The 13,617-nt window shown below is 45.0% G+C and overlaps 1 protein-coding gene across 7 annotated transcripts in view; it reads right to left on the reverse strand.

The window, feature by feature from the left end:
- The window catches only part of RCOR2 (REST corepressor 2), a 248,168-nt gene that overhangs the window by 82,703 nt on the left and 151,848 nt on the right, over positions 1-13,617 (reverse strand). For all 7 annotated transcript variants that reach the window (XM_078660543.1, XM_078660539.1, XM_078660542.1 and 4 more), the window contains exon 4: positions 11,940-12,020. In XM_078660543.1, the coding sequence (XP_078516669.1) occupies positions 11,940-12,020 (81 nt within the window). The remainder of the gene's footprint in view (positions 1-11,939; positions 12,021-13,617) is intronic.

Genomic DNA, 13,617 nt, shown 5'->3' on the forward strand with positions numbered 1-13,617 from the left:
AAATGGGCAGGCGGAGATGGGAACAGGAGCTAGGTGCAGTGGGGAGGCGCAGGCAGAGTGGTACACAGCAACAGAAATGCGTAAGGGTAGAGAGCAGAGGCACAGCAAAGCGCAGGGAACAAGTCGAGGTGGACGGAGTGCCCCCACTAACCTTAGAGAGGGGGCCCTCACCTTTAGCTTGAGGCAGAAAGGGGTTCAAATATGTCCCCTTCATTTGAAACCGGATCTCCTGGTGTCACCTTGCTAATTCATGGCCGCTGTTACTGTTCTATTACGTTTCCTTTCAATGTGGTGTCACCAGGTGTTTTAACCCCAAGGGAACGCTCTCCACTCACGAGAAGGGCATAGGAGGAGTTATGAGCAGGGAAACGCCATTACACCATCGTTCTTCAACGATGTAAAGTAAAATCTGTAGTTTAAGCATGACTTAGAAGCGCATTGTGTATAAAATATCCCACCTAGGTTACTTACGCCCTTAAAATTGAGAGCAGAAGATAGGAAATACAGCTGACCGTGAGGACAATAGACAAATTGCTGCTAAAGAACGGTGATGGATTAAACCCAGATCTTTTGACTGGGTGTGAGAGTTTGATTGATTCAGAAGCTCCGTCCATCACCACCCCCTTTTGTACCACTTTTGGCCACCATAAGTGTGGCAGGGTATGCTCAGACGTGAGTCCCTTGCTCACTTTGCCACTGGATTCAAGCAAGCCGGGCTGAAGACGGCTGGAATGCCAGAAACCGGTCCTCGGAAGCTTGTTTCCGGTCCAGGGAAGGCATGGCTTGGCAGTTCGGGCTGGACTGTTCCCATGAGGCACAGGGTCAGACTGATTTGCATATAGCCATGTCTGAACTGGGGTGGCAGAGTGGGCTAAAGAACGGTGATGGATCAAACCCAGATCTTTTGACTGGGTGTGAGTGTTTGATTGATTCAGATGCTCCGTCCATCACCACCCCCTTTTGTACCGCAGAGAGTAAGACAGGCAGGGGTACCGGAAGCAGCCAGGCCGACGCACCTGCAGAAATAAAGAGCCCACGGAGGCTCCCATTTTGTATCGAAGATTCAATCAGACAGAGGGAGCGCCTATGTAGAGATAAGGAAGAGGCAAGTGTGACCCTCAATCCACTGGCACAGTAGTGGCTGACACGAAGGGGTGATCTGTGATCTGAGACCTCTACTCCACAGGACATTGACGCTCGCATCAACCAAAAGACAAACACAGGCATTTTCAGGGCACAAGTCCTAAACAAGCATTTGCAGTGCAATAAGTTTCGCATTTACGAGAGTTTAGGCTATTGTCCTTTACAATGGCAATCGCTCAAACTCTTATAAATGCGAGACCTATTTCACTTTGCAGAGGCTGCCTCATTGTCCAGGGCTGCTTGAAAGAGAAAGCACGCATGGTGAGGAAAGCACGTCGTGCCTGCAGTAGGAGAAACCCATTGACAAAAAAAGTGGTTACAGACTAAATATGACACACTGTGTCGCAACAGAAGTAAAAGGGCCAGTCGCCATGGGAAGTTACAAATGCAGACATGGCAGTACCAAGGAAGGGCTAACAAGCCTAATAATGACAATGACACAAGCCAATGACAAATATGGGCGGAGAGTCATACTGCACTAATGCATGTCTCGCAGCAGCGCATGCGCTGCCCAGGCTTGACAAAAGAAGTGGGGGACTAACAAGTTAGGCAGTATGCAAGTCACATCATAGTGCATGGCGTCACGGTGCATGACATCGTATGTGGCATCACAAAAAGTAACATCAGACATTAAGACCTCACACATTTAGCAGGTCTCATGAGTATATTTCAGCGCATTACAAAATTTAACCAATGAGATTTTGCGTCGCCTTGTGCCGAAAAAATGGCGCACCCTTGGTGCAAAATCTGGGCCTCCAACTAATATATATTTTTTAAACTCTGCCACAAAGAAATTGGCAACAAGGAGAAACATGGCAGTAGATCTGTTCTGCTAACTTGGTTGCAGAGTCTGCATTTTAAAATATCTTATGGGATTAAGGCACCTGCTGCAGAGATCTTTGTGTGCCCAGTAAATGTCAGGGAATAATAATGGTAAGATAACTCAGGAGGTTAACACAAAATCGGTTACATTATTTATTTTGTCAATGTATAATGTGTATGTTACACAAAGTACTCTGACTTCCTGCAGTGGGAGGAGTAGCGCTATAAGAGAAATACAATTGTGGTATGTAAATTATTTGTGCAAATACTGAGACAGACTGATGCATCTACATTCTTACAGTGCATGCATATCTCATATACAAGGACTGAACAAAGTCAAATGCCTGCCTCTCTTAAGTACCTGTGAAGTGATAAGCTGTATGACTTTGAATCCCCTCCATTGCATTAGCATCTAGGAGTGAGGCTCCGAATAGTGCCCAGCCAAGATCAAATTGGAACAAAAGGAAGCCTGATGGCCCCTTAGCTTCAGCCTTTATCTTTGGCCCAGCTGGTGGTGAAAATAAAAAAGCCCCTTCCCTGCTTGCATGTTGCAACTGGGAATGGAGAGCAGAAAGCATGCAGGTGCGGTAGAACGTGTCCTGGTGTCTGAAAATGACACCGGGACAAGTTCAGCATATTTCAGTGGGAGACCCAGCTCCTGTGAAAATATTGGGTAAACTCGATCTACTTGCGTGTACCCCAACTTGGGTCCATGGCATGTTCCTCTCCATCTTCCTATTGTTCACCAGAAACTGGAGTGCATTCACGCAGCAAGCTCGGGGAACTTTCCAAAGCTCTAGATACGGAAAGCCTGTGCTGCCAGTCCATGTCCAAAGAGTTCAAACTCATGCGGCTTAGAACCTCAGATTGCTGCTTCTGATTAGGTTTGTATATGTAAATCCATGGATGACTTTCTGCCTTTAGAACAAAACTGAGTTGGGTGCCTGGCTGCAGTGCTTAATTTGTTAAAAAAAAAAGCGCAAGGGCCTGTTCAGGAAGCCACTGCAGCTGTCACCAATCATTCCCCTTGCCAGTGCTGCCAATGATGGTACCAATACAATAGGTAACCACTACACTCCTACAAGTGTGACAATTACGACAATTTCAGGCCCCCAAGCCTATAAGAATGGCTTGGATGGCAGCCAATGGTCATTTGTAGGTCGAGCTTAGCGCAGCGCACATGCGTTGCTCTATGGGGAGGCTTCTTGTAATCACTCTAAATTTATTCTTGTGGGTCTGACTCCTCCCACACATTGGATTGGCCTTTAGATGTGGCTTTCAATAATGAAAGGGCGCAAATGGCCAAAGGCAGGCACATGTCCCACCTTTTTGTTTACTGGTCGGTCCCACTGTGTTTCGCGGTCGGGAGCGAGCAGAGGTGCGCAGGGTGTCAGCTGCATTCCTGGCATCCCACTGCGTTTTGCCTGCGGGAGCGAGCAGTGCCTCTTTGTTTACCTTTCCATTCCTGCCTCGTGCCTTCCTTCTTCCCTTCCCTCCCTGCCTCGCTACCCACCCTCCTCTTCGCTCCATGCACCTCCAGCAGCCCCTCTCGTGTTTTGCAGCGCCTGTTTGAGGTGCCCCCCTGGCTGACTGCATTTGTGACAGCTTTACTCAGCGTGAACCAATCCCACCCCCCCCCTCCAGCCCCGCCCCCACTTCTACAGACTCAACACTGCAGAGGAAACTAAACAAACAGGTATCGGTTTGGGAATACTGCCGCTCTATTCATGTACTTTCGGGTGGTTTGCTCCCAAGTTTACTCTTAAAGTTTGTACATGAAGCCCTAAACTTCCACTGCCTGGGGATGTTAAGACAACATATAACGGCAAGAGTGTCACTTACTTGTTTATACTTTGACATTTAGAGCGGAGCGTGTAGTTGTGCAGCTCGACTCTAAGCACCTCGTAGTGTCCCCCAGATGCTCCCTCCCCCAGCTCTTCTGCTGCCCCCTTCTTCCCCCATCACACTTTCCTGGTTTCCTTTTTCATATCCATTTATGTTAAATTGCATCTCTTACCAAACTTCCTAAAACCTCTGGCAAAACACTTATAAGGTCACAGAGGCGAGACCTATTGGCTATGCCAATGCTTGTTAAAGTTTATTGACTTTCTAAACAATTGTAGTTGTGCTCCTCTCTAAATTAGACAGCGCCATCATGTGGTAGACTGTAAAAAGTGCTGGTGTTGACAATTAAGTGCCGGAAACCACAGCTCAAATTGAGCAATGCCCGGCAGGTGTCACCAGATGAATCTGCGTCACTGGAACAGAACAGTTTGAAGTTATTTATTTTGGGTTTGTTATTCCAAATGGTTCATTTGAACTGACCCAGACTATAGCATGCAGAATGCACTGATTTCCTAAAGGCCTATGATGGGTATACACTTTGCCAGAACTTGAAAACTTCAGTCTAAGCAGTGCACCTAGTCCATCTTTTCCTTTGCTTTCTAGTACACAACTTTAATATACAGTGCTTGAGTTTACAAGTTCCATGCGTTTGTAGCTCATCCAGACCATTTTCCCCCTCGGTATTATATGATTTGTAGTTCTATTGAATCGCTTATAACATTAGGACTAGAAGTCACAGATTGAAAGAAGAAAAATTGGTCTGACAAAGTTATTCACGTGTGAACCAGGCAAACTTTAGGTCTTTATTTAGAATTATATAAAGAGCTACAAGTACCTGAAAGCAGGCCTGGGCGTAGTTCGTGGAGTTTTGCTATGCGGAACTCCACAAAGTGACAAAAAAACTCTGTGGAGTTTCACAAGTGGCGGAGTTCAGTGCGAACTGCTGTTCGCGCTGATCTTCCTGCCGCTCGGGTAGAAATTTTACCCAAGCGGCAGCTGGCGCCCGCCAACTTACCGTTCGCGAGCGGGGACAAACTCCACAGCACTAGGCGGAACGGAGTTTTCTGCGCTCTGCGAGCTCCACAGAGCGGAGTGCAGAAAACTCTGCAAATGGAGTAGAGTTCACTGCCCAGGCTTACCCGAAAGCAGTGCTGTAAATGGGCAGGAACAATACCCGCACTTCTCTTTTGCAATACTTTTAATGGAAGACTAGCACCCCAATAGCAACAAAGTACCCTGTGATAGTGAGCACATGCACTTTCACAGTTCTATTATGAGTACTGCAGAAAGGAACAAGCATTGGCAAAGCCAAAAGGTCTGGCCCCGCCTATGAGAAAGCTACTGGCTTTGCCAATGTCTTCTAGCAATGTTGTACTGCAGTGTGGCTGCTGTTCAGCATGGCTAAAGGTTAGTGGTCTGGCATGGAGGAGAGTGGAGTGGCTTCACATGGAGTGCTGTAGAGTACAGTGGCATTAAGTGCCTTAGAGAGGAATAGCATAGCGTGGAATGGCATATACTACCGGAGAGTGGCATTGCATGGAGTGGCGTAAAATCGAGTTGAGTGCCATAGACTGGTGAATAGTGACAATAAGTGTGGAGTACAGTAGAGTGGCATAGATTAAAGTACATCGGGGCATAGAGTAGAGGCGTAAAGAAGAGTGGCAGAGTGGAGTTGCGTATAGTGCCGGAGAGTGATATTGTGGAGTGGCATACAGTGGTGTAGAATAGAGTTGAGTAGAGCGGCGTAGCGTGACACTGCGTGGAGTGGAGTGACAAAAAAATAGAACAGAATACAGAGATGTAGAGTAACATTGAGTGGAGCAGAGTGGCTTGGTGTAGAGTAGTGTAGATTGGGATGGAGTAGCCTGGAGCAGAGTGGTAGTGTGTGGAGCAGTGTAGAGTGGATTGGAGATATGTAATGTGGAGTGGCATACACTGGCATAAAGTAGAGTGGCATAGGATGGAATGGAGTGGCATTGAGTGGAGTGGCATAGGTTGGAGTGGTGTAAAGTAATACAGTTGTGGGTGTAACTAAATCATCAATAGAGATGGCTGATAGGATGAAAGTAACATAAATAAGATGCTGCATGCCTGTGTTAAAAGTAGGGACGCACACTACATTTCGGGGAATAATACCGAAACACTTACAAAGTAAAAAACTAGTGCGCTGTAAAACACAATGAAGAACACCTACTTTGTCCATGCTCCAGGGAAGAGCCAACACAAGAAAGGTAGGGAAGTCTATGGGAGCTAAGCAAAAGAAAGATTGCAAATTAGACTGACAATAGAAAAAGAACGAATGGCATGCTATGGTGGGTTGTAAGGCCACTGAATTGTAAATATGTCTTGCAGCACAGCACATGCGCTTTGTAGGAGAGACCCTAAAACTAAAACCATGGCTGGATACCTTCTCCACCATGTAATCAGTAAACTTCATAGTGGTGTCCCGGATAAACGTTTTCTAGGAAACCATTCCTCCAGCCCTGGTCCTAAGGCACAATAAGGGTGGCCTAGGTTTGCCACCTAACCTTTTTTACTGGCCTGGTCTGTATTTTTAAGTTCAGGCCTATAAAAGTATTGGTGAAATCCAGTACTCTTACCCCATAGGAAACACAAACCTAAAATAGAACACACAAAGAATTACGATGAAACGTATCTGAGAAGTTTATTACGTTACTGAATAATTTTAAGCGCAAGTAGAGGGATAATTGATACCTTATGATCAATTTTTAAACAAACTAATTTTCCATACCGGCTCTTTGCTGTTCCATAACAGCAAAACTAACACATGGGCAGTATTTTTTTAAAGAAAGGATGCAACCCTCGTCACTATTGTCAAATATGTTTTTATGCGACTATGGCCTGGAAAACCTCTCGATAATCGCCCCGTTGAGGCCAAGGTTAGAAGCTCCTGGCTCGGTAGGCCCCTTCTCCTTCACTGTATGAGAATCGCCTTTCTCTGTGCTAGAACATTCTAAAAACACCTTCCCTCTGTCTATATGGTCACAGCCAGTTCCAGAGTTGTACAGTAGTCCTAAAATACTCACGCTCTATTCCCTCAACTAATCCCTACCACATGGGTAAGATTACAACCGTGGATGGCAGCTCTATGACAACTTCCGGTGTGTAATCAATTCTCTTCCGGGGCGCCCAGGATTTGAAGGGAGCCTTCTAGGAAATGGGCGGTATCTGGTAAGCGGGTTTTCTATCATTTTCAGAATTACATTCGCAAAAATTTCAGCTTTGGGGTCTGACAAAAAAAAAAAAAATGTATTGTTTGTAAGACGTGTGCCTCAACGACAGAAAAAAAAGACAATTTTATGGCTGGGTGTTTGGCACATTCTACATTGCTTGACGCGACTTGTAGTTTCGATTTTAACATTTTAAGTATGGGCTCAAATATCCCAGCATGTAGAGATGTTCTAAAAATAGATAACTGTAAACCTTGCATGACGCAGGCGCTCTTGTTAATAAATGTGAGTTTGGGTCAGTGGCACAAACCTGCCACACAGAGGCAGAATATAGACTTCTGCAGATTTAGAGACATCGACACTGGCATGAATCCAGGACAAGAATAGTTAGGTGCCAAAAGGGGAACCTTCGAAAAGGGAAGGGGCGTCATTACTCCAGTTTAAGGCCTTATTCTGCAATCACTGCTGTCAGGCACCTGCAAAATGGCACGGACTAGCTGGGCACCGGAAAAATCGCATTTACTGCAGATAAGTGCACTTGATTTCCAAATCCAGGGCCTGCGACGGTTCTAGTAAAAAAAAATTCACCGGCATGTCGCTCATCAATCAAGCAAACGGATAGCCAAGCCCGTAAGAAAATAGTGTTATTGTGGAATTAGGATTTATGCTGCCCTGTCGCATGCTATTTTATGTTATTTTTGTAATGGCACGAATTTTACCAATCCCATTGTCACTGTTGAGTTACAAGGAGTAGTATGATTTGGGAAAGAAAGTGCTAGAGAGAGGCATGCATGGACTGGGTCTACGGAATCTTTACAGACTGTCCAACAAAATGGATCGCATTAGCCACTTAGTACAGCGACAGAAACCAGTTGAGACAATAGGGAATCACCATTTTTAGTTCAATTCTAAAACTTGTGGTCCTTGTTTTATATTGAGTGAATACCACTACAACTCTTAGAATTTAAAGAAGAACGTTTGAACTGAAGCAGCTAGTCACGCATGGGATATTTGCCAGGACTTCATCTCTAGATGTTGGTCATTCCTCATTTTGGTCGAAGAAAGGAGGTAGGCTGTTACCTCAGTCTGCGTCAATTGAGTAAAAGGTGGTATTCTCTGTAACCCGTCCTCACTTTTAAATGAAAGAAACTTTGTTCATAACAGTTCAACACAGAAGTTATATATTTCAACGCACATTCTATATAATTCACAGACTCTGATGACTTTGGAAGATACATCTTTATTCCTATTCTTCTTTTGTTATTCTCTTTATAAAAAAAACTTTACGGATTCTACTGAATATCGTTATGTGATGATACTGTGAGCTTAATGGTACATCAATTTTCTTGTTTCTACATTGGGAACACGCCACAGGACCCATCTTTCGTTTGTAAATTTCATAAACCCACAAGACTTATGAAATCTCTACCCTCAAGCCGTGAACATCTTTAATATGAGTTGCCATCACGAACAGTTGAGTCAACAACTAATGCTGGAACCACCCAGCCTAAGGATTTTTTTGCATGGATTGACATGCTCATACTGAGCCTCAGTGGATTGCATGAAAAAGCGATTCCTAAGACAATTGCTGTACCCTTAATCTCTCAATATCTCACCACTAATCCTTTATGGGTTCCAGAGTAGCATGCTACTCGCCAATAAAGCGTTTCAACACCCGATCGGGGTTACAAGCGCCATATAAATGCAAACCGCCATTTTCACCAATGTGAAGACACAGCGAGCACGCTGCCGCCGCTCATGCGATACCAGATACTTCAGCTCTTCCACCCCGGGGCACACGTGAGGCCTCCAGAATCACTGTGGCTGAAAATAGAGCATAGGTGCTATAAGAGGAACCTTTTCCTAACTCGCGGCATGACACCCTATGCCGCGCTCTTCCTCTAGAGGGCGCTCCTAAAGGACAGGGGACCCTAGTAGCTATAGAACTGCAACAGTGGCAAGTGGCGGGAATACAGACTGTGGGAGACCTCTACCGCGGCGGGGCTCTGCTTCCCTATGAGACTCCGATGGAAGAGGATGGACTCCCTGCGGGTCAATTCCTGCTTCATCGGTCCTTACTGGTCATGCTCACAGCCCTATGGGGTGACCTGACCACTGAATTGCCCATGCACCTTACCATTCAGTATTTGCACGCAATAGGACAAGGTAAGCATTTGACGCTGTGTTTCGGCGCTTCTCTTCGCCAGCATGCAGCGGTTAAGTTAGACCCCCTCCGGCGCAGGTGGAAGGGAGATCTAGGCAGGCAATTCTCAGACAAAGAATGGGGGCAAGTGTTGGCCAGCCCGGTTAAGATCCCTAGGAACATGCGATTTAGATAGATCCAATTTTACATCACATACAGAGTGTACTACACGCCAGCCAAAATCAACAGATACTTTCATCGTACAGATTCTGCCTGTCCCAGTTGCTCAGTCCTAGATGCAGACCTGGTGCACATGTTGTGGAGCTGCACCAGCCTTAATACATACTGGAGGGGGGTAGCAGAGACGTTACATCATTGCACTGAGAGGGTAATCCCATTTGAAAGGCCTGCGTATTTATTACATTGGTTAAGTAGGACACGCAGCATCAAGGTTACTTCTAGATTCCTAGACCTGGGCATACTAATAGCCAAACGGCTAATCACAAAGCGCTGGTAAGCATCTGAGCCCCATCCCTACTTACAAGCTTGGCGACATTCCACACTTGCGTGGGCCTGGGCAGCAGGCATAGCAATTAGCTGCAAAGAGACCATATGACTTAGGAAAATACCAGTCGCCGCGCATTGGGACGCAATACTTTTGGCACTACAGCAATGTGAGCCCCCTCTATTCCAGCCTGCACAGGCGCCTGCCCCGAACGAGTAACACTGTGCTGGTAGGGCCCTGAGGACTTCCAGTTCTGCCACTACGACACACGCCATTGTACACGGAAAGGTATTCTGGTAGGGAAAATATGGTCAAAGTGCAGGGAACAGGCGCAACAAGTAACAAACTCGCGAACACGCACTGGCAAATCGAGGTGCTCCAGCTCCACTCCGAGTTCCACTCCCTCTACTCCCCCTTTGTTACCACAACCACAGCTTACACTGGTCATACAGGCAGCTTCGGGCTCCTGGTGTTGCCCTCTGGAAACAATATTCATGTATACTACCCATGAAGACTGGGCACTATAAAGAAACCCCACTTTAACATGATTTACTTGGAGCTATTGTATCTTTATGAATATGATCTATGAGATTGACATTCTATTGTTGCCCAAATGTGTCTAACAGGTATTGCCTGAGAACTATGCATGCAATATATGTAAGGCTGATGTCAGTTGTTACTGTTGTAATAAAACAAAATCAATAAAATATATATTTTTTAAATGCTAACCTTTTTCCCTTTTCTAGCCCTTCCCCACCCTTCTCAATCCAAATAACTGATGTTAACATATCCACCACTCAAATCAATTTCATGTTTCACCATACCAATTCAACACTAATCCTTATGGGTTCCAGAGTAGCGTGCTACTTGACAAAAAAGCGCTTCAAAGCCCCATCAGGGGTAGCAAGCGCTTTATAAATACAAACCTCTTTCCTTCTTCTATCCCGCCACCTACCCTTCTCTATCCAAATAACTGAATAACATATCCACCACTCAAATTACTTCATATTTCACTATACTAATTTTCAACACTAATCCTTTATGGGTTCCGGAGTAGCGTGCTACTCGCCAGAAAAGCGCTTCAACACCCATCAAGAGTAACAGGTGCTATATGAATGCAAACCTTTCTTCCCCTTATATCCCTCCGCTATCCTTCTCACTCCAAATAACTGACTACTATCCACCACTCAAATTAGTTTCATATTTCACCATACTAATTCACCACTAATCCTTTATGGGTTTCCGGAGTAGGGCTCTTCAATACCCCATCAGGGGTAACAAGCGCTATACAAATACAAACCTTTTTTCCTCTTCTATCCCTCTGCTATCCTGCCGAATCCAAATAACTGACTAACCTATCCACCACTTAAAATTTACGTGCATGTTTCACTATACTAATTGAACGCTAATCCTCTATGGGTCCCGGAGTAGCATGCTACTTGCTGAAAAAGCGCTTTGACACCTCATCAGGGGTAGTAAGCGCTATACAAATGCAAATACAATACAATACATTACTATACTTAGAAGGATCCATACATAAAGCCCGGAAGAAGTCCGTAGTGATGAAACACGTTGACTACATTTGAAGTTAAGGAGAAAAACATTTTTATAAACGGAATAAAAGAATATGATTAAAGAAGTCTTTCCCAAACAAATTTATCAGGCTGTGAACTATATATGATGTGTGTGCTGAAATATATATCCTGTGTTGATTTGTTATGAACAAAGTTTGTTACATGCCATTTGAATCTGTAAATATTCAAGGATTATTTTCCTAATTGGAAGTTAAAAGGGGCTGATTTTCTGGTTCCTTGCACCACTTTGAGCTATTACCAATCCATCCCACAAAGGTGTTAGGTGCGATAGTATATTGCCTTGGCCTCTTTTGTATAAAAGTCCTCACTTTCGATGTGTTTGTTGCCCTCGCTTGCACCAGTTATGGTAGAAAAGTGAGGGTGCACAGGATAGGGAAGAACAAAGGGACAGGAGAATAATAAAAGGGAATCAGAGAAGAGCAGCTGGTGAGTGGCATGAGAGATGGGAGAGTGTGGAAAATATAAACCAACAGAGGTAGGCGCGGCGGAGAAAGGAGGGTGAAGGAGTAGTGTCGAAGAGATGGGAGGTGGAAACAAGAGACACCAAACGAGGTCGCGAGATTGCCAGGTGAGAGGTGGTTGTAACATGAGAGACAGAAGGTGAGAAGGCTCGTAGGAGTGCAGGCATAGTATCAGTCACACACAGAGCGAAGATGATGCAAAGGAGAGGGAGGGCGGGAAGAGTGCATACTCACGCTTTGTATCAGAGACGCATGGGGTGGGAGACCAAACCAGCATCCCTTTGAATTCCTTGTTGCTGAAGCGAGCTGGGTTGTCTGCAGAGGAATAGAGAGACAAGAGACGTGTAAGCAGGCAATTCTTGGATCTCAGCCTCAGACTGTTCCACCGCAGTGCACGACAACAGGATCCATCCAGGCCTATACCCTACTAGCCAAAGGCGACGCTGAGAGCCAACACCTCACAGTGGGGCAAGCACAGGCCTAAAATGGGCCATCGAACGCTCCCCCGTGCAAGAAAATGCTGACCTTGCTTCGTCCTGCAGCTCACCCCAGGCGTTCATCTTACTTCTTAATCTATGCGCCAAAAGCACATTTTCAGACACTTCTATCACAATCTCTGTACAGAACAGTAAAAACCTATAGACATGTAAATCCATTGTCTCACTATCAGTACATGAAATAAAGAACACTTCAAGTATTTGTAACCCGTATTCACTGTATTTCTTTGTGAAATAAGGCTGATTTTCAGAAATGACCATCACTGCAAGGCATACAGAACCGCAGCAGACATCTATCCCTCCTTCCACTCTAGACAAAGAACACCTTTACTTTATCAAAAGAAACAATTGAATCAGAATCAGAATAAGCTTTATTCGGTTTTTTGTTTAAAACCATAAAAGCAGCAAGAAAAAAAACATACATGTATAAATGACTCAGCATATCATTCACAAAATAAAAAGGAACCAACTATTAAAGCAAACTAAAATCAATTTGACAATTCAGTTAAAAGAAAAGGGGTACGTGCAAAACCAAGAAAAGGGTAGAAAGTTAGTAACACAAGATTCTTGGATTCCCGTGTCACCAGAAATTATGGTTCCATGTCATTTGCCTTGGGGACGAATGGGGTCGGGGGCCGGGATAGAAATCGTACAAGTCCCAGATGCAAATGGGGCCATCTCCCTCTTTGGACTGGGAAGATCGCAAATAGGGGACAATGTTCGTACTCTTGAATTTAATTAAGATCAGGTCGCCCGGGATGTCTTTGGGCGACGTACCCAGCCACCCCACCCTCCTAACACTCAAGATGCCGCCATCTAAGGCAGGTGGAAGTGGTCTGTTTTGTTTTAGCCAAGAAATGGCTTTGTTTAACAAGTCCTGGTGAGTTTCAAATTTGCCCTGACTGGGTGCAGGGACCCCAGAAAGAACAGTCACGTAAGGGGCGGCTTCTGGAGGTAGGTTAATCCGCATCCTGCTTTTAAGTGCGGTCCTGGGAACTCTATGGGGTACAGGTACGGAGTTATGCGTAATATACTGACTTCTTGGATTTGATATAGACATGAGGGGTTCAAGGGTTTGAGCTTTCGTGTGTGTCGTGGGCTTGAGCTTTTCATTGTTACTGTGGGGAAAAGAATGAATGGGTGTAGCAGTTGTTTCAGTTGGAGTATAGTTCCTTAGAATTGTATTTTCGATACTGGTCAACCTGTCTCCCAGATTGTTGATTTTTGTGACCAGGGGTGATAGTACAGTTAATAACAGTTGCTCAATGTGGGCCAGTAAGGTCAATTGAAGAGGTGATACTGAGTCAGGTATTTTATTCAAAGCCTCAGTCTGCAGTAATATAGGAGGGTTAGAGGGAGATAATGAGGGGGTAGTACACATTTTGTCGGCATTAGATGAAATCTCAATGTCATTG

This window comes from Lissotriton helveticus, chromosome 9 (assembly GCF_964261635.1).
Source record: "Lissotriton helveticus chromosome 9, aLisHel1.1, whole genome shotgun sequence".
In the NCBI taxonomy this organism is placed as follows: Eukaryota; Metazoa; Chordata; class Amphibia; order Caudata; family Salamandridae; genus Lissotriton; species Lissotriton helveticus.